This window comes from Zonotrichia albicollis, chromosome Z (genome assembly GCF_047830755.1).
Source record: "Zonotrichia albicollis isolate bZonAlb1 chromosome Z, bZonAlb1.hap1, whole genome shotgun sequence".
NCBI lineage: Eukaryota > Metazoa > Chordata > Aves > Passeriformes > Passerellidae > Zonotrichia > Zonotrichia albicollis.
In genome coordinates, this window is record NC_133860.1 from 70158341 (window position 1) to 70179866 (window position 21526).

The 21526-nt window shown below is 43.7% G+C and overlaps 1 protein-coding gene across 1 annotated transcript in view; it reads left to right on the forward strand.

Annotated features, from left to right (window-relative positions):
* The first annotated feature begins 708 nt into the window (after positions 1-708).
* The window catches only part of UGCG (UDP-glucose ceramide glucosyltransferase), a 34110-nt gene continuing 13292 nt past the window's right edge, over positions 709-21526 (forward strand). Inside the window, exon 1 of the mRNA XM_005493385.4 lies at positions 709-1308. Within this exon, the coding sequence (XP_005493442.1) occupies positions 1211-1308 (98 nt within the window). The 5' untranslated portion in view covers positions 709-1210. The remainder of the gene's footprint in view (positions 1309-21526) is intronic.

Sequence of the window (21526 nt, forward strand, 5' to 3'; positions counted from 1 at the left end):
ATAGCTGGCTCAGAGGATTAGGAATGAGCAACTGACTCTTTCATTAACTGGATGCTAACTCAAACGTAGCCAAGGCTAGTAGTCACAGGTTTCATTAGCCCTGCTTAGGTTCCACAGATGGCGGTATGACTGATGAATTGCCCCAGTCCTTGGAGCAGCTGCTCTGACTCACAGAGTTCAGCGCTGCCAGCCACTCACAGGTGCACACCTATGCTAGAAATAGCAATCCCGTCCTGCAGCATTCAACATCACCAAGAAAGTGTTTGGACTCAAAAGCAATAAAGAAAAATAACAAAGGCCATACAGCCCTGTATCAGCCCCCCTGTACTAGATCTCAGAATCAGAGAGCAGTTTGTGTTGGAAAACACCTCTGGAGATCATCCCGTCCAACGCTTCTGCCAAGTCACCAAGGGTCACCTAGAACAGGTGAACCAGGAACAAGTGGAGGTGGGTTTAGAATGTCTTGGGACAAGGAGACTCCATGACCTCCTCGCATAGCCTGTTCCAGTGCTCTACCCGTGTAAAGAAGTTCTTTCTCACATTGAGATGAACTTCTTGGTGAAACTTCTGATTTAATTTATGGCCACTGTTCCCTGTCCTGTCACTGGGCCTCGCTGAAAAGACTCTGGCACCTTGGTGTCGGCACTCCCTTTTGAGATATTTATATCCATTAATGAGATCCCCTCTCAGTCTTGTCTTTTCCAGACTGAACAGCTCCAGCTCCCACAGCCTCTGCTCAGAGATGCTCGGCAACACCGACAATATCCGTCTGCCCCCGATCCCCGGCTCTGTGCACAAAGGGCCACCGTCTCCTCAGCGGCCAACACCGAAGTTGGACGATACGGAACCAGCGCCTTCGCCGCGCCCGCACCCCTCCCCGGCGGCCGGAGCGGGCGGGGCGAGGCACCGCCGCCCTTCGCCGGCGGCCCGAGGGGGACGGACCCAAGGTCAGGCGGCGGCAGCGGGCGGGGGCCGGGCCGGTAACGGATGTGCCCGCCCGCCCCGCCTCCTGCGCTGACAGAAAGGCGGCGGCGGCGGCGGCTCTCGGTGCGCTAGTGGCTGCCGCGCGCAGGCCGGTGCGGAGCAGCAGCGGCGCCCCCGGAGCCGCCCCAGAGCCCGCCCGCAGCAACCGCCGCCCCCGGGCCGCCCGCGCCCCCGCCTCGCTCCGCTCCGCCGCCGGCTCCTGCCTGGGCCGCCGCGCCCCCCGGGGATGGCGGTGCTGGCCCTAGCCTCGGAGGGACTCGCCATCTTCGGGCTCATCCTGTTCGTCGTGCTTTGGCTCATGCACTTCATGTCCATCATCTACACGTAAGCGCTGGGGTGCGGGGGGATGGCGCTGGCGTTGTTCCGTCACCCACCGGCCATCGCGCCCGGGGAGCGGGCCCCGTCCCCCGCGCCGCCTCCGCCCCGGGCTGGCGGCTCCCCTGCCCTGGGTGTCAGCCGGGCACCCGCCTGCCTGCCTGCGGTGTGGTCCCCGCAGACCCTGCCGAGAGACGCAGGGCTCGGGCTGGCCGTGCTTAGGGCACGCCTGTGTCCCTGCCGTCGGTCTTCGGTCTTCGTCCTCTGGTTTTCTGCCTCTTGGTCTGTGCGGTGATCTTTGCTCCGTAGCCCTCAGTGCTGCTGGGGAAGGCTTAGTGTTTGTTGTGTTCTGGTATACACTTGTAAAGTGTCCTTTCCCTGTGGTAGTGGGTGACCAGGGTGCACAGGACTTAAAAAATGTGTGATGTTTGACTGCAAAGGCTGTACGGTGCAACAACTGAAAGAGCACAGTACTCTGTGCCAGCCATAAGCACACTTCTTTTCTGTATTGAGAAATAATGATAGTGCTAGTAAAACAAGTATATGTAGTGAGTCAGATCCTTCTTGGATAAGTCCAACTGAAAATGCCTTTAGAGTTTGTGAGCAGTGTTTGCATTTTAGGGACTGACAAAGCAGATAGAACCTGGCAGAGGAATTTTCTATAGGTATGTAGGGAAAAGATTAAGAATGCATCTCTTTGTAGATAGTTGTTTTGCTCTCTTAAGTAAAAGGCCATTCTTGCATCACTACTAGGATTAGAAAATACCTGAATTTCAGTTTGCTTTCTTTGTGCTTATCTGTTCTCCTTTCTTGCTGCTCTACTGCATCTGATAGGTACCTGTGATAAGCCTCAGCCCGTACTGAAAGCAAAGCTCACAGAATGGGTGAGGTTGGAAAAGACCACAGTGGATGATCTGTTAATCCTAAAGCACATAGCACAGGACTGTGTCCAGATGATTCCTGAATATCTCCAGTGGGGGAGACTCCACAAACTCTCTGGGCAGCCTGTTCCAGTGCTCAGTCACTTGCACAATAAAGAAGCCCTTTCTAATAGGTGGAACTTCCTGTGCACTAGTTTCTGCCTTTTGTCCTATTGCTTGGTACCGCTGAGAAGGGCCTGGCTCCATCCTCTTGGCACGCTCCCTTCAGATACTCATAGACACTGATTGGGTCCCCTTTCAGTCATCTATTTTCAACATTGAAAGCCCCTGCTCCCTCAGCCTTTCCTTATATGAGGAATGCTCCAGTCCCTTAATCATCTTCAGCGTTCTCTGCTGGACACTCTCTGTTGTCTCTTGTACTGAGGAGCCCAGCATTCCAGGTGAGGCCTCTCCAGGGCTGAGTAGAGGGGCAGGGTCACCTGCCTCAGCCTGCTGGCACTGCTCTTCATGATGCAGCCCAGGATGTCACTAGCATTCCTGGCCACCAGGGCACTGCTGCCTCATGGAGAGCTTGTTGCCCACCAGGACCCCCAGCTCCTTCTCCACAGAGCTGCTTCCCAGCAGGTCACCCCCAGGCTGTGCTGGTGCCAGGGGCTGTTCCTCCCCAGCTGCAGGACCCTGCGCTTGCCTTGGCTGAATTTCAGCAGGTTCCTCTGTGCCCATCTCTCCAGGCTGCTGAGGTCCCTCTGAAGGGCTGCACAGCCCTCTGGGCTATCGCCACTGCTCCCAGCTTTGTGTTGTCACTGAAATTGCTGAGGAGGCCTCTGCCCTTCATCCAACTCATTGATGGGTAAATTAAACAAGACTGGGCCCACTATGGACCTTGGGGGTCATCATGAGTGACAAGTCTCCAACCAGAGCCTGTGCCACTGATTGTGAATCTGGGATCTGCTGTTCAGCCAGTTCTCAATCCGCTTCACTCTTCACTCATGCAATCCACGCTTTCTGAATTGAACTTATGGATACCAAAGATTTGCTTCTGCTTCTTTTTTTTTTTTTTTCCTTTTGTGGTTTTGTTGTTGGTTTTTTGTTTGGTTTTTTTGGGGGGGGTGTTTTTTTTTTTTTAAATGTGAAGTCACTAATAAGCGCTAATTAGTTTTATTTTCTTCTACTGTTGTTCAGTTATCCTTAGATCTTATATTCACTTGGATAATTAACTTCTTTCTTGAAAAATACCTGTATGGTATATATATGGTATATAACCAAATGGCAGGGTTTCACTGGGGAGCAGAAAGGGCGCTTTGTGGGCAAAGAGACTGCTTTGGGCATGTCTGATTTTGGTCAGCTTTAAAGATGATAAAACGGTCCATTGCATGCTTAAATCTCAACCTGTCAAGTGGGCATGTGTGGTGCTACTGCTTAGAACTGCTTTTACAAATAAGTGACAACTGAAGTGGGCAGGAGACATAAATGGGGAAGATGTGCAAGAGGATGAACAAGAGGCAGAAGTATGAGACATGCTAAGAGATGTGAGAAGAAAGAACAGGGAAGAGCTAGAGGGAAGAGTACACTTTTGGGCAGACAGTGCCACAGGAGCTATGCCCTCAATGGGACTGCCTCCTGTGGAGGCACTACTGGAGCAGGGATACTTCTGAGTGCACTGTGGGCTGCAGGTAAGGCACTCCTGAAAGGACTGTAACTGTAGAGATGCCTTGAGGGGCTGCAGCCCCATGGTTGACTCTCCCCTGAGGAGATTGGAGCCTGTGGCAGGCCCAAATTGAGGCACAGACTCTGCCAAAGGGATTGCAACCTGTACAGCAGTCACTCGTGAGCAGTCACACCTGCTAGAGCAGAGTAACAGTTTAAGAAAAACCAGCGGTGGAAGAAAATGAGTAAGAAGTAAGGTATGGAAGAAAAACCATTATGTGCTGACCCTTGCCTGGTGTGTCATCTTGCTGGAGGTCTGGGGAGGGACTGAGAGTAAGGAACCATGCAAATGAGCAGTTCAGATAGAAGGGTGAGGGGGAAATGTTTCTTACTGAAGCAGAGCTTGGGGAAGAAGGACAAAAGGTACTTCCCTAAAAGTTAGGTTGTCTTTTTTTCCTCAATACCCAAATTGATAATTAGTTGCCTGATGATTGCCAGTAGTTTAAATTGAATTGTCTGAGTTGAGGCAGTTTTGCCTGTGGCAGTAATTGGTGGGGAATGCAAGCAGCAGCTGGACCTGGTATGGCCTGCATCTAGAGTATTTGCAGTGGTGTGAAATCTGGAAGGAGTTGTGTTTTTTGCTAATGAGCATTACAAGTGCATGTATAAATTGTGTGTTAACAGGTGGAAAACTTGTCAGTTGTGGATGGAGTGGGTAAGAACTGGGGTGATCCAGTCTCAGCCTCTGAGGCCTCTGGTCTGCTTCCTGCAGGGCTCTGGAATTGCCATCTCAGTAGGGCCAGAGTCAGGAGCTGTCTTTGACAGAGTAATGGGCTGATGGCAGTGGGGATATTTAGAGTTCAGTTCAGCAAAAGAGTGTCCCGTGGTTGGAAGTGAGCGGCTGGTAGCACTGAGGTGACCAAACTGCGAACTGTTCTGGGTTCACAGGCAGTTGTGGGGGAGCTGCCCTGGTTACAGTGATTTGGCAGGTCTGAGGAAAAAGGACCACAGCTTCCCATACTGTGACCACACAGCTGCCCTCTGAAGTGAAAATAATGAAGTGGGGGACACCATCCCAAGCAATTGTCCTTGCAGCGTCTCTGGTGGTGCTGGGAAACAGTAGGTGATGGGATGTAGCCGATGGCTGGAGAGGGCACTGTGCTTTTGGAGCCTGAGCTGCTTGTTAGCATTGCCTGTGTGAGGGAGGATGGCTGGGAGGTTGTCTGATGGAGCTGCACATGGAGGAATGGCCTGCTCCAGCAAGCAAGGTAATCCTGTGAAGGGAAGGTGAAGGAGGTGATCAGTGGTATGTGCTTTGAATGCTGGAGAGTATTTAGGGGCAAAGGGCTCCAGATAAATGATGATTGCTGGTGTTACTTTCTAGACCCTTCTTTGGCTTTGTTGCCTGTCTCTAGACAAGCTCCAGCACCTCAGTGTCTTCCTTGTGGGAGGCCCCAAACTGAACAGGGTACAAGGTGTGGCCTCACTGGTGCCAAGAGGGACAGTCACTGCCCTGGTCCTGCTGACCACACTATTTCTGATATAAGCCAGGATTCCATTGGTTTTCTTGGCCTCCTGGACACGTGTCTGGCTCATGTGCAGGCCGGTGTTGATCAGGACCTCCCAGACCCTTTCTGCTGGGCAACTTTCCAGCTACTCTGCCCTCAGCATGTAGCCCTGCATGGGGCTGTCTGACTCCTGAGCACGACCCAGCAGTTCACCTTATTGAATCACTGCCGTGCCTTAAGCCCAGTAGAAATTAAGCACCCACAGCAGCTCACTCATACCCCCCACTATTCCCACCTTGGTGGAACACCACCTCACAATTGATCCTGGCCTATTGATCCAGATCCCTCTCCAGAGTCTTCCTGCCCTCCAGCAAATCAACACTCTGGCCTCTTTAGTATCATTGTGAACATACTGTGTACTTGATCCCATTGTCTGGGTCCTCACTAATATATTAAAGATGTTACATGTTTGTCAACTCTCTAAAGCTATCTATCTTTTTGTCTTTATTTATCTGGTAAAAAAACCTGAACTAATGTGAAGTCATGCTCTGGCTTTGAGTCTTCATTGTTCTTGTCCCACATGTCAGTGGCAATTCTAATTACAGCACTTAATGGAAATCACTTTTAGGCAGCCACAGTCAGTTGATATTGAGGTTGCTCATTTTCTTGGTTTGTAGGTGTAAGCGGGAAGGGTAGTGCATGACACTTAATTGATAAACATACTGCTGGTTTTAGACAAATTATTTTAAAAAGCTTTTAGTTACAGTAGTCAATGGAGAAATAATGAATTCTGCATTTATGTGGCATTTTGGGTGTAACAGGCCTTGTCTGCTGAGTGAACATCAAGACTTTTCAGAAACATATACAGATAATAAAAAACCCAGTCGTAACTAAAAGTAATTAATAGCCTTATTGTGTGTATGGACACTAGGAGGAAATTCAGTTTGCACAGATGCATAAAGATCAAGTTTCCTGAGGTACTTCTGCAACATTGAAAGGCTTAAACATGGCTTCCAAACCTAAGCAAAAACCTCCACATTGCTGATGTTTAACTGCTGCTTTTTTTAATGTGAAGTTAAAATACTTTGGTTAATAATTCCTCATTGCATAGTAATTGTGATACTTAGTTCTTAAGAAAAAAATAATTTGGTTCTCTTCGCCCTGTTTGTCTTGTCAACCCTTTCTTTTTACTCTTTGACCATCTCTTGCTGCTTAGTCTGTAATTTGTGTCAAGGTTTATCCTCTAATCTCTTAGCTTCTCATTGTCATCTCACTTTCAACTTTTTGTGTGTTGCTGGGACTGTCTCCTTTTTTAAACTTTCTTGTATTTTCCATTGTCTGGCAATAGACTGGGTGAGATAGCTGTTAAGAGCAGCGCTAGTTACACAATTAGCCATGATCAAGTTGCATTTTCTTTGATTTGTGGAACTGCTGCAGACACATCTTGTTGCAGATAGGAGCTAGGTAAGTTGTAGTGTAAATCTAATTTAAAAGGCAGTGTTTAGAGAACTCTCCTGTTACTATCAAGTGTTACCAGGCATAAGTGAACGAACACTTCGATAGACTCTGATGGAGATAATCCAGCTACTCCTGGTAGCTGGTGAGAGGTACCCTTGCCTCCTGATGGTAACCAAACTTGGAAAACTGCAAAGTGTGATTGTACTGGAACTTCTCCGGGAAGTGGCTGGAATATGTCTAGCACACGCAGAATGCCGTTTCTCTTTTTGGGTATGTGACTTAAATGAAATTTTAATCAACTTGAGCAACTTGCGCTTAAATGTCTTATGCAGGTTATCTTCCTCAAGGTACATAGTTTTTCCATTTATGTAGCTGATGACAAGGATGATGCAGAGTGTTGGTGACTCTAACAACAAGCAGATTGTTGTCTGTGATCTTGTATGTATGAAACAGGGAATGAAGCAAATTCATGATCTGATTAGCAGTGTCTTTTTACAAAAATTCTTTGAGGGTTAAAAGCAAGCAAAATGACATACTTAAGTGTTTGACCATAAACTGGGACATTGGAGAGGCAGAAAAAGTTGGAAAGTTATCTGAGGCTTATGTTTGATATCAGATGACATTTCATCTTCCTGATTTTTCCCTGAGAACCCTTATCTCCCATAATCTGTGCATTGATGATGAGCCCTACTTTATACAGAAGTCCCAAGGTGTTTGCAGCAAGTGTTACATCCATAAAACTTCATGTTGTATGGGTTTTCAGCAAGTGGATAACAACATTGTAGCAAGCCAAATCTGAGAGATAGCAATGCAAAGATTGGAAGTCAAGTACAGTTACTGGGGACGAACACAAGAAATTCATAGGGTATGGAAACACAGAAGTCAGAATAAACAGAATATCCTGAGCTGGAAGGGACCCACAAAGATCATAGAAATTTAGCTCTTCTTCTGCAGGACCAGCTTTGAGAGTCACAGCTACATGCCTGAGAGTGTTGTGCAAGCACTTCTTTAGCTCCGGCAGACTCAGTGCTTTGACCATGTCCTTGCAGAGGATTCTTTTTCTAATATCCAGCCTAAACCTTCCTTGACCTTCATGCCATTTCCTCAGGTCTTGTCACTGGTCACCACAAGAAGAGATCAGTGCCTGCCCCTCATCTTCCCCTCACAAGGAAGCTGTAACTGCAGTGAGGTCTGCCCTCAGTCTCCTCTTCTCCAGCCTGAACAGACCAAGTGACCTCAGCCACTCCTCACACGGCTTCCCCTCCAGACCCTTCATCTTCTTCGTTGCCCTCCTTTGGATGATCTTTAATAGCTTTATATGGGTTTTTTTTGTATTGTGCCCAAAACTGCACACAGGACTTGAGGGGAAGCTGTACCAGTGCAGGGCAGAGTGGGACAATCTCTAACAACTTAGAGGTGAAAGCCATTTTTTTCAACACTGAAGGAAAGTGAAGTGCTTTAGGTGGGAAATACCAGTTTTAGGTTAAGTTTCACCTCTTGCTTGAAGCGGAAACAAATTTTCATAGTTTGCATAGTATACATGTTGCATTGATACGGTAATAATAGCTTATGATAGAAGATGGAAACTATTGAAGGAATGTTAAGTTTGAGATGCACAAAATGATCAGGTGTGAATGATTGCTGGGGCCATTTGTCATCATTAATGACCTGCCAAGTTTGCTGATGGTACAGAACTGGAGAGAGTGGCTAATACACCAGATGAGTTCAGAGAGACCCAGACTGGCTGGAGCAATGCTCTGACAGGAAGCTTATGAAGCTCAAACTGGGAAAATGCGATGTCCTGCACCTGGCAGAAATAACTCTATGCATCAGCACAGGCTAGGCACTGAGAGGCTTGAAAACAGCTTGGCAGAGAAGGACATGGGATTGCTGATTTGTGCCAATCAGCCTACCAAACATCAGTTTGTGAGCAGTGACATTCTTTTGGTGGAGAAAGCCATTGCTGCACTGTTAGCAGGTTGAGGAAAGTGATCCTTCTGTTCTACACAGCACCAGAAATGCTGCCTGGAGTGCAGAGCACAGTTTTGGTCTCTCACAGTATGAGTCATGGGTATGCTGGAGCAAGTCTGGCTTAGTGCTACAGGGATGATGGTGGGACTGCTGCATCCTTCACTCAGGAAGGCACTGAGAGCTGGAAATCTGCCTGGAGAAGGCTTGGAGGGATCCCGTTAATGTGTGTGAGTACCTGATTATTTGGGGGGGTGAAGGGTGTGAGGTCCAGGACTCATCTCAGTGGTGCTGTGTGACAAGATGAAAAGCAACGAGGACAAATTCAAGCGAAAGACTGTAATTTTAAAGTAGAGAGGACACTCCTGGCTGAATGTTGAAACAGGCATTCTGGAGAGTTTGTGGAAGCTCTGTCCTTGGAGACAGGAAAAACTGGGTGGTCCTTAGCAACCTAGTCTAGTTACCCCACTTTGAGCCAGGCATTTGGAGTAGCTGACCTCCAGAGGTGCCTACCAACCTCTGCTAAATGGTGATTTTTTTTTTTTTTTTTTTTTTTTGTGTGAAAGATGACACTGAGGCAGCTGTTTGGACCATTACAGAGCAATAAACTAAGAAAGGTTGTGTGGAGCTGTAAGTGTTGTGTGTTGCTTGTTTTAAACAAGCTGAAATTTACCTGATACCATGTAATCATAAGGCTTAAATTTAGACAATCCTTAGGGGAAGTAATATTTTAAAAAAACAGGAGGTGTTTTTTTTATACACTAAGATTGTGGTTGGATGAGTTTCTGTATTACAGGCTTGAAAAATGGGGAAAGCAAAACAGTGTAGGACCAGAAATCTGAGAATGGTAACAGTGTGGGAGAAAACCAGTAATGTGGAAGGCAATTAAGGCAGGCCAATTCTTTAATAGGGGAGTCAAGAGGATGAGACAGACTATTTGGGGTAAACATTAAGGTATTAGTGGCCCTGAATGATTTACTAGAATGCAAGAAACGTAAGCCTAAAGACTGTCTAGTGTTCATTTAAAGGAAAGGAATCATGGCAGTGGTGGATGGTGTACTTACATTGAGAAGAGGGTAGATAGTACAATAGATGCATTTTGATTTTAAAGCCCACTTGTCACATCTCTTGGAGTGGTTTGTGTGGAAGGGGAAGATAGAAGGCTCTAAGATTTGGAGTATGTAATATGGAAATTAAATGGGTTGGGTTAGTGGAGCTCTTATAGGGCAAAAAAAGTCCCGCTTTTTATGTGAGCTGGAGTGGAAAAAGCTGAATAGTGGGATGGGGAAAAATGTCTTTTGGTCAGCTTTTATCAGGATACATAGATTTTAAAGAAGTTGATATTTTACATGAACTGTTTCCATTAAAGAACAAATGTTGATTAAGGTGGATGAGTAGAATGATAGATGATAAATTACTCTAAAAATTGGAGTCTAAAAATTCTGTTCTAGCTGCTCTATGACATGCTGAGCATATAACTAGTTTTACTGGTTTACTAGAGCACCCTTCAGTATTTCTGTCCATCACGCCCTGAGAATGGTGTAATGGTAAATAGTGGTGTCACAATTCATTAGGATTTTTAAATTGCTTTTTAACTGAAATAAAATACCATAATTTTGACACATTTAATATTGGTTTTACATTTTACTGAATACTACTGTTTAAAATAAATTATTGATTACTTTATTGTGAGAGATGTTTTCCTATAGACTAAAAAAAATTTCATTTTGCTAATTGCAAGGTGACTTGTTTTGCATTTTCTTGTATACATTACTTTTAATAGTAGGTGGTGAGGTACATATTGAAGACTATATCATCTCATAAGTACTTTGGGTGAATTCATACCCTGAATCAAATTATTTCAGTTTCAGCATGTATAAAGAAAGTCTTATACTATCCTTTGGACAACTAAGGTAAAAAACTTTCTTACAAGTATAAACTTGTAAGATAGAAAGCTGATGGGATGCAATGTGCTAAATAAAAGATTAGGACTTTCTTGCCAGTGCTACTTTCCTGAGGAATTGTTTTATTTCTCATGACAGTTTTTTGAACGCCTGGTGCTTCTAGACCAGTCTTTTTACATTAAAGTATCAGGATAACTAACAACCTATCTTTGCTCATTTGTACTGGTAGCTGATCTGGTCAGGTTTTGACCACTTGAGTTCCAGTCTTAGAAATACCACTTTATAAACTAAAGATTATTTTGTTTTCTTCCCCCTCTGTTGATAGGGCTCATCTTGGATTTAGTCCATGACGAGGTATCTGTAAATGAAGTTAACCATTCACTTTGATGTTTGCAGCTGTCCTATTCTTGTTAAGCACTTGCCTTGATCTTGATTCAATTTGCCCGTGTTGTAGTGATTTTCCAGATGACTGCTGCTTTGGTTTAATAATGGGTAGTATGCTGCACCTTATTTTATGAAGCAGAAGTGTCACTTGTCTGGTCATATGCATACATTGTTAAAATATTCAAGCTGATGAAAACGAGGTATTGGTTCATGTACTGGGCTGTTACAGAGCAAATATCCGATGTTTTATATTTAAATACTTGGAGTTAAAAATTGGATCAAAATTGAGTTCAAAATTGTTACTTCACACTTCCTTTTAAACATTTTTAAGAGATAATACATATGTTTTGTGCCTACATTTCTGAGAAGATTCTTTTGTGCAGATTGTGTAGTGGTAAGGGCAGTAAATTTTTTGGCAGTACAAACCAAGTATTGTGGTGTTTTTGTAGACATAAGACAGATAAAATTTGTGAAGTTAGTTTTTCTGGTTTGTACTGTCAGAAATGTAAAAAAAAAAATTACCCTTCTGAAATGCAGTCAAACATGTTGAGTGTAGAAGTGTTATTTTAGCTTAAATTTTCTTTCAAAGCGTTTTTGTTTTTATGTAATTGCTTCCTTTAGTTTCTGATGTTTCATACGGGAGACTTATTCAATCTTTCCAAGGTATTTGCAGCACGAGGGCAGTCACCCTCTCACTGACAATTGTGTAGTACAGACAAGATGTACCGCTTTTTTATTATCCCAGCTGTGGGTAATGTGGTCCCAGACTGTGTGTTCAAACTTGTGTGAATTGGTGTTTTAGTGTCTTTTTCAGCAGTGTGCTGTTTTGTACTCTGGAAACACTTGCTGCTGAGTTAATGACATAAAAATCAGACTGTCATACACTGGAAATAAAGAAAAAATGTTGGCATGGTACCCTGCAGTATGGTTGTTAATATAGTTTCTGGTGAGCCCTTAACATAATTCTGCTACTGGCAGTTAATTGTTTTGGAAGTTTTGAGGGAGAAGAAACTGGAAAAAGCTGCACAAAAGGAGCAGCCTGGGGTCTGTAGGATGCACATTATGTAATGTTTAGCAAATCATGTTGTCATTTAAACTTGTGCCTTATGAAATAATTGAGGCTGAGCTAGTTTAATCTTAACAGATTTTCAAAATACAAGTCAGAAAACCAAATAGAGTAGTCTCAAAATTTTTCTAAAGCTTTGTGTTTTAGAAGCTCCCAAACATTGATGGGTTGATCCTGTACTAAAAGCTGTCTCCTGTGGTTGGTTTTTCTGGCCCAGAGTTATGGCCATCCCCTGGAGATACTTTCATAAACAAAACATGAATTGTGTTGGATGCAGCAGTTCTCTAAACTTGCGCTGTACTTGTTGCAAGGGTTTCCAAAAACATTTCTGTTTCTATGCCTTAGTAAATCTTTATTTGATGCACCAGGGGATAATACAAATCCCTTCCTTCTGTTATACTTTTCTAAACATTTCTGCCATTCTAATCTGCTTTTAGTGAGCGTGCGGCTATGTGGTGACTCAGATCAGCAAGCGAGTTTTTTCTGTGGGGTAGTTCCCTGTTTGATCAGCAGGCTGGTCCAATTTATTTTGTGGTGCTGCCTGTTTTATAGCCACAAGTGGCCTGAGGGTGTGGGAAAGCAGAATCAGGGAATAAACTGCTATTTTGATGGCAGACTGTAGATAGACTACAAGGAAAAACAGTGTGTTTATTTTAATGTTTAGCATGATGCAGTAATGGATGTGTTGTAGGCATCTTGCTATGTCTTTGTTAACTCCATTCAACTTGCTGAATTGTGAACTATCAAAGATTTGGTCAGTAAAAGGGTTCCTACTGCTTCAGGTTCAGGCACAGCCTATTGTATGGCTGTTTGTTTCTCCCTTTATCCAGAGGGAGTGGGAGGGGAGCTGGGGAGGAAGTGTGTTTGCTGGCTTTAAGCTGAGGTCTCTAGTGTTTGCTCTTTCTTACTTCTAAAAGATAACGTCAGGGTTTTTTCTACTTGAAACTGTTAAACAGGTTTGAAAGCATTTTCAATTCCCCCGTTTTAGAAAAGACTGTATCAAGTTGTGGGTTGCAGGTACTGAATGTGACTTAATGGTAATACTTGGAAAATCCTGGTTAAAGAATTTCAGTAGTGCATGGAGTTTTTAAATTTGAAATGGCAAATAGCACTAGATAGGACTTCAGCTGTTCTATATTTAATGATTTTTGTCCTTATTCTTAGCCACTGATTGAATGACTCCAAAATTGAAAAAGCAAATTGGTACTTGGTTTTTGAGAACACTCACCTTCTGAAAAATAACAGTGGTCACAATCTGGTTTGTTCTTGATCAATTCCAGTTCAAGGCCTATAATTTGACCCTTTGTTTTTTTTTTTGTTTTTTTTTTTGTTTAAAGTTTGGAGTTTCTTTTAGCTTAACTTTTATTTTTCTAATTTCTCTTCCTCTCCACTACCTATTGTGATTTCAGTGCATTACTTTGTAAGATCCCTTTCTTTTTGTCTGTGGAGGTTATGTGTAGGACAGGAGAAAATATGCATTGGAATTGAATGAAGTGTTTTATTTGCCTTGTACACTCAACTGGCATGTGATGAAGCTCAACTGTAACATGCTTTTCAACATAAACCCCTAGCATGCAAAAGGCGGGTTTGCTTTTTTGTTTTCAGTGGTTTTGCAGGCATGCACAAACCTATGACTGTTTTTCTGCTGGCAGACAGTCACAAGAAGTCTCTGCTACAAACTGCGTATCTGAATCATACCTGCCATGTTTTTCTTTCAGACTCCTATACTTCCCCCTGTCTCTGAACATTTTATCCAGGCCAACTGACTTGTTAAATGTTTTTAATTACATTAGGGTTTCCCCTTAAGTCCTTTTCTTGTTGTCCACAGCTGCCTGTTTCTGCTTATCCCTCTTGTTGGATCTGAAGGTTGTGTAGCTATGAGGCTGGTGAGTGGGTGGGTTGACTTGTCATGTGTCCGTGTGGCTGTTGAATTGGATGTGAGCAGTGACAAAAGTGGAGGATGGGAAAGAATGCCTCTCTGAGAGCAGTGACTGTTGGGTGCAATGGTTTGACCCAGGCCAGCAGCTGAGCAAGGGTGCCTGGCACTAGCATATTTCTATAAGCTGATGTCTTCCTTTCAGTCAAGAAAGGTCGAAGAGGGATATGCCTGAAGTATTACTGCAAGAGCCACTTTTGAACACTGGCATTGTTTTCTGTTACTGATTAACTGAAGTTAGCTTTTTGTGGCAGATAAGGAGCAACCTCTAAGGGAGTGAGTGCTGTGAGGGAAAACTGTGATGTGGAGTTGGTTGTGGAACAGTTTTTAGGGGCCTAACCCAAATCTATGGTCAGCTCAGCCCTTCTGGAATCCTGCTGAAGCATGAGGTGGAGGGAGACCCTATTCCTGCTCTTCTCCTGTGATCTTGGCAGCACATTCAGAGCCTTCTTGAACATACTCTGGAGCTTTGTGCAGCCTTCCATAAGATGCCTGTAAGATGCCTGAACTCTAATTTGGCAGAAGACAGTCTGAAGTGGAAGAAAACAAAATCCAGATTTAGCTTTCAGTTGGGTGAGTGATTTGAAGCAGGATTGTGTGTGCATCAATACTGGCACGATGTCTTGCTTGGCTGGTATTGATGGCAGCACAGCAGAAGGATTACTGGGGGACCTTTGCTGCCTGTGAAGCAGCATGATTATCTTGCTGCATCCTTTCAGGCTTGCTAGGTTGAACTGATGAAATTCTATAATTACATGTTGAGTAATAGTTATGTGGTGGTTTATGAATCTCAGGTAGTTCACTGTGGGATCAGACAGTTGTCAGCACAGGACATCCCAGAAAAAGAGGAGAAAGGGGGAAGAGGGAGTGCCTCTGAGCAGCAGCCTGCACTTCAACTGGTTCAGCTACATTATAAAGCTCTTCTCAAGGGGAAGAAAGGTTTAAAGCAAGACCAAGGTGTTTAATTCTTGCTTTAACAAGAATTCTTTCAGTTTACTAAGAGGCTAGTGGCCACAGGTGATTTTGGCTTTTCTGTTTGTTCTGTCTTTCAGTTTTTAAAGCTCTCTGACGTCTGTGAGGTTCATAAAAAGAGTAATAGTGTAGTAGGTCTCCACAGTAATGCAGCAGTAGTATTTCTGTGAGCTTAAATCTGGACAGAGAAGTATAAGAATTAGATACTTGATAATAGTGTGTTATTCAGCCTTGATTTTATCATTGCAGAGTCCTCTTGTGTTTCTCTGCCTCCATGTTTTGCTTCCTGATGGGATCTACTAGAGAAAATCCCTCCCACCTTCACATGCTGACAAAAACCTGCACATATATATTTATTATACAAAATGTAATTATAGTCATAGATATTTATTTTATAATATTATATATAGAAAAAATATTATTCACATAGGAAACATAGCAACATATGGAGTCATAGAATAGTTTAGGTTGGAAAAGCTCTCCAAGATCATCAAGTCCAGCTGTTAACACTGCCATGTCCACTACTAAACTGTGTCTATAAGTCCCATATCTACACACCTTTTAACTGTGTGGTAACTCTGCCACTAAACGTAGCCCAGTGCTGCAACTTGAGGCCCTTCCTCTTGTCTTGTCACTTGTTGCTGGGACCAGAGACTGACCCCCATGTCACTACAGTCTCCTTTCAGGGAGTTGTAGAGAATGATATGAGGCCTTCATTCTGCTCCCTATTCCTTTCTTTTCACTCAGAGACCTTGTTACCTGGAGAAGAACTGGTCTCACTAGTAGAAACTGAAATGAAGAAGACAATATCTGAGCCTTTCCATATAATTTCCTACTATGTTTCCTCTGCATCCAGTAAAGGATGGAGGTTCTCCTCAGCTCTCCTCTTTCTCCTCTTATTGCTAATGTGTTTATGTATACATTTTCTTGTCTTCTATGACAGTAGCAAGATCAAGTTCTAGTTGTGTTTTGGCCCATCTAGTTTTCTCTGTCCATAACTTAAATGCAGAGCTGCCTGCATTGTCTTTCAAAGGTCGTAAACTCTCCTTTTCATCCTGAATTCCAGCCAAGCTCCTTCTTTAGCCAGGTCACTCATCTTCTCTGCCTTGTCTTTTGGCACATGGGGATAGCCTGCTGGCTGTGTCTTTAGGATTTCCTTCTTGGATGTGAGGCTAGCCTCCCAAAGTACTGTGTTGAACGATCTCCTAAACAGGCCAAAATCTGCCCTCTGGAATTGGCAGCTCTGCTGACCCTTCCTACTTTTCCAAGAATTAGAAACTCCATCATTTTGTGATTCCTGAGCTGCAGCCAGCCTCAAATCACCCCAGCATCCACCAGTCCTCAGATCACAAACAGAAGATCCAGTGGGGGCCCCCCAATGGGTTCATTCAGCTTCCTGACACCATTGGTATCTTCTGCCACTCCAGGAACCTCCTCGACGGTTTCTCTTTGCTGTACAGTATTCCCAGCAGACATCTGTGAAATTGAAGTCCCCATGAGAAAAAGGGCTAATGATTATGAGACTTCTCCCAGCTGCTTATAGAATAATTAATCTGTTTTTCCTGTTTGGGTGGTCTATAGCTAACTGCCACCTGGGTTTCTGCCTTTTTGACCTATTACCTTGATTACTGCCCCATAAACATTTAACCCCAAAATCACCATCATTCAACTCTAGACAACCAAAACAGTCCCTAACATACTGGCTGCCCCACCATCTCTCTATCCCTGCTTATCCCTTGTGAAGGGTTTATAGCCAGCCATTGTAGCACTTGAGTTGTTGCACCGTCCTTCCATGGTGATAGCTATGCCATAGTTTTCCAGCTGCACAATGGCTTCCAGCTCCTCCTGTTTGTGGCCTATCCTGCATGCATTGGTGTAGATGCACTTCAGCTAGACAATTACTTCTGCCACCTTTTTTTGGAGGTTTGTGACAGTTTTCAAACACTTCTGTTGTTTCTGGGACATCAGTAACTCTTGTCTTTGCTGCAACATAGATCTCAATCCCCTACCTCCACTGAGAGGGCCAGCTGACAGACCTCACAGCACACTGGCCCTTAAATACTGACAGTGTCCCCAAGCTTATTTCTACCATGCCTGATCCCTTTAAATTACTTTAAAGCTCCTACAATGAGCTGTGATAATACCATGCAGAAATCCTTTCCCCTCTTTGAGACAGGTATACCCCGTCTGTTGCCAGCAGCCCATGGTGTCACATAAACCAATCATGGATCAAGAAACCCAAAATTCTGCTGATGACACCAGTTATAGAGCCAGGTATTATATTCTGCTTGATCTTCCTATGATTTCTTCTCTCATCCTTCTTTGCAATGAAAGGATATAGGAGAAACTGTTTGTGTTCTGATCCCATAACCAGTTGTCCCAAGGACATTATTCTGTGCACATTATTATCCGTATAGAAGTCCTCTTCCTGTATAAAAAAGATTCTTGGTTACCTAATTTTAAAAGGATCAGATGACTGTATAAAAAGTTACTGCTGTGAGATACTTTTTTATTAGCTGTCTATGACTTCTTACATGGAACTATCTTTATAATATTACATTAAGGGTGGGGTTTTAGGTCTGCTAATGTTAGTCTTGGTGAAGCAATGATGCTGTTAACACTTTCATGAATTTAGGGGTTGTTTGTAATACTTTTTGAAATACTCCAGTCTTTTACAGTTATATTTAATGTACTGACTAGTGTGGTATACCAGTAGCAAATGTCATTGTTTTTTCTTTGGTGGCTAAAGGTACCAACTTTTGGGAGTATTTTAATTATATATACATGGTTAAATGTATAGCTATATAGATAGGTGTATTTCATTATATACATATAATATGTAAAGTGAAGAAGATATGAGGAGCTCATCCTTTTTACCTTTCTGTTATCAAAAGGAAAATAATTTCACATTTTCTTATTCCTGTTTAGGATGAGATCTTATGCCCTGTATTCCATAGCAGACCAACACTCCACAAAGACCTGTTTGAGGTGTTTCAGATCACTAAAAATTCAGAGTTGAAGCAGGAGAACTAGTCCCTTTCAGAATTAGTAATCTGCTACTTTATCTTGATGGGCTGTGAAACCACAGTCTTCAAGGAATGTCATAAGGGCTTTCTGCATGTTGTTTTGCTGTCTGGCAATATTTAAGTATCTGTTACAAATTTCTCATCAAGGTTTACTTATCTCCCTCCAGCAGAATAGTTATTTAGTTAAATTAGCTGCTGAGGGAAGATTGACAGCTGTGTTTAAAATGTGTATATCTGAGAGATCCAGCAGCTTGTCTACTGTAGCAAGGTTTTTGGTTGTGCTAGAAGAGATGGGGAGGGACTTTTTACAAGGTCATGTAGTGATAAGAGAAGGGGGAGTAGCTTCAAACTGGTGGAGTAGGTTAGATTAGATATTGAGAAGAAATTCTGTACTGTGAGGGAAGTGGGGCACTGGAACAGGTTGCCCAGAGAAGCTGTGGATGCCACATTCCTGGAAATGTTTAAGGCCAGGTTGAGCAGGGCTGTTGGCCACCTAATTTAGTGGAAGGTGTCCCTGCCCATGACAGAGCATTGGAACTAGATGGCCCTAAGGTCCCTTACAGCCCAAGTCATTGTGATAATACTCTTCTGCCCTTTATGAGCTGGGGAGAAGTGGTGTTGTCCTGGCCTTTTTTTTGGTTGCATAATTTGGTACAGATTAACAAGAATTTCATTTTGAACAGTGATAACTTGTCAGGATTTTGTCTTTGGAGACTTTTTTCCCAGAGGAAATCTGGGGTACAGGCTTCTGTGTGTTAATTATTATTGTGATAAGCAACCAAGTTAGAGAAGATTTTGCAGGTCCTTTTTCCATGATGCTGGATAGTGAAACTACAGCTCTTGGCATGATTCCCCTATGGCTGCTTTTTCTTTTTTCTTTCCTCATCTATGTATGCCAGTACCAGACTGTATAAAAAAATTTCAGTTTCACTACCTAGGGACTTCAGGCTGATTAATTTAATAAATGTGGTGCCAAAGTACTTAAATACAACCTGGCTACGTTTGCACTACGTTATCTGAAAGTGCTTATGAACACTGCTCTGCCAGCAGCTGTTTCAGAGTTCAGAGGTCATTGGAGGTTTTGACTGCCTGGAACTAATATCAATGCAAAATAACATATATTGAGAAAGGATTGCTTGGCTTTATAATTTTGAACTGTATGTGTTATACATGCAGAGTAATGTAGAAATTAAGACCTTTGTGATCACAATGTAAGCCTGAGAGAACTGAACCCACACAAGCACAAGTTAGGGCTCAAAACCACCATCTTCGTCTTACTTCTCTTGGAGACTTTGGTACATATACTGTAGCGGATTTGCTTAAAATGTACTTGCATCAACAGTGTTAATGATCCTTAAATTTAGTCTATTTTGACTTTCATGTTACATGTTAGCCTGAATTTCAATACTGTAACTTTTTTAATGGTTGGCCTGTTTCTCTGGTAGGTTGTCAATTTAATTCTTTTTCAGAATATGCCACTTCACAAGTAGTCCCCAGTGTAAAATGATCTGGTTTACTGTTAATTTGCTGTTTGGTACATGGACTCTAGCAGAGCACCATGGTTACTTTAGTGTCACAATACCTCAGTGCTTTCAAAAGGGCAGGCTGCCCCTTTTGTGCAGTGTTATGAATAGCACATGAACTGAAGTCTTACTTAAGATAGAATGTTAGGGACATGCTTGCCAGTTGCTGTCAAAACTGTATGGTGCTTCAGAACGGAATGGATTGTGATAATGCCGCATGTCTTATTTGTGTGTTTTGCAAGGTTTCTCTCTCTCTTTCTGTCTCTTACTATAATTCAGTCAGCATGGTTTGTAATAGGTTGCCTTGCAAGAGTCTGCAGTTTTTTCACTTCATGCTTATTCACCACAGTCCTGCCTCAGAACTGTCTTTGCAACTTAGTACAATGACACTTCCTTATAGTTTTTCCTGTTTGTCATGGCTTTTGTTGCTGTACAAAGCTCTATGTATCGGTTCTTTTTTTCTCCCTTGTGTTACCTCCTTTTTGACCCTCCTGGTCAAAGATGTATTCTTCACACTCTTCCTTTTTATTGGCACAAAAGGCCTTATTTCCTGTTTTGTTTTTGAACATTGCAAGGAAAATTTCTGCCTGGGGTGGTAGCTATCTGAATTACTGCTTTTTTTTACCCCTTTGGTCTGACCATCCCTTGTCAGTTAAACAGTCAGCAAGACTATTTCAATTTACCTCCGCAGAGTCTAGGCCTGAACTCAAAAACAGTACTAGGACATTATCTGCTTTGTTCTGTCTTCGTGGTCAACTCATTGTTTATTTTCTGTAACATTATGCGCATGATGTCTAGCTACTCACCTACCTAAAGGCAAACGTGCTGACTGGGGCTGATTAGGTATCAAATGCCACTGTCCCATATCAGGGAAAAAAAATAATCTAGAGATCTACTGGAATCTTGTCTCTTACTAGATCTTCTTCATAGTTCAGTAATTTTACTTGGTGAAGATGAGAATTGATAACATTAGATACATATTGCAAGAAAATAGTCTTTCAGTCTGACTACTCTTCATGGTAGAGAATTACAGTATGCGGTACATATGTTAATTTGCAAATCTTGTTTCTGCAGATACTTGTCCTTCAGTTATTTATGTATATGTATTTTCTTGATGCAAATTCCATTGTATACTGTCCCATTGCTACAATGTCGTTTACCACAGAAAACTGAAGGAAGTGAAGCCTCTGTGAATAAAAGAGATTGGACCCAGAAAGATTTGAAATAAACCCAAAAAATGTAATTAAAACCAAAGGAGGTTAGATGTTGGTACCAAAAAAAATGTATTTTACGTAACAGTAAAAGAGGCAAAGAGAAAGGAAGAGGAAAGAAAGAAGGAAAAAGTGTGCATGTGGGATGGGGGGACAGAGAGAGAGTGACAGGGGTTAGGTGGAAGCGTGTCACCCATCTGAGGGTCCCAAAGACGTCCCATTGCTCCCCTCTGTCTGATCCTCTCGGTGTGAGGGTCCCCCGTTGCCGCCGCCACGCACCCCAGAGTTCAGAGTTCCGTGGGCTCATCCCCGCTGTGGGCAGGTGGCAGCGCCCCGGTGCCCCCGGGCAGGGGCCGCTTTGACACTGCCCCGTGCAGCACCGAGGGTCTGTGGCATCGCCTGCAGCGCTCTGGCGCCGGCTCTGGGACCCCTCTGTGGGGGCCTTTGGTGGCCGTGACGCCCCCTGTGCCGGGGACAAGCTTTTCCCGGGGTGAAGGGGCCCCTCAGGCATCTCCCGCGCCCAGCCGAGGGTGGGCGGGCACTGCCTCTCACAGAGGGATCCAACAGGCACCCAGATCCTCTCCTGCCCCCGCCCTTTGGGGCCAGGGTCCGTGGGGGCTTGGGGCTGCCATATCCTCCCTGAAGGTGCTAGACTTGATTCCTGTGTGAATGTGTTCCTCTCTCCGAAAACCTGAGCTTACTGTGTTTTGTCTCCATGAGCGAGCAGTTCACTGCCTCAGTCA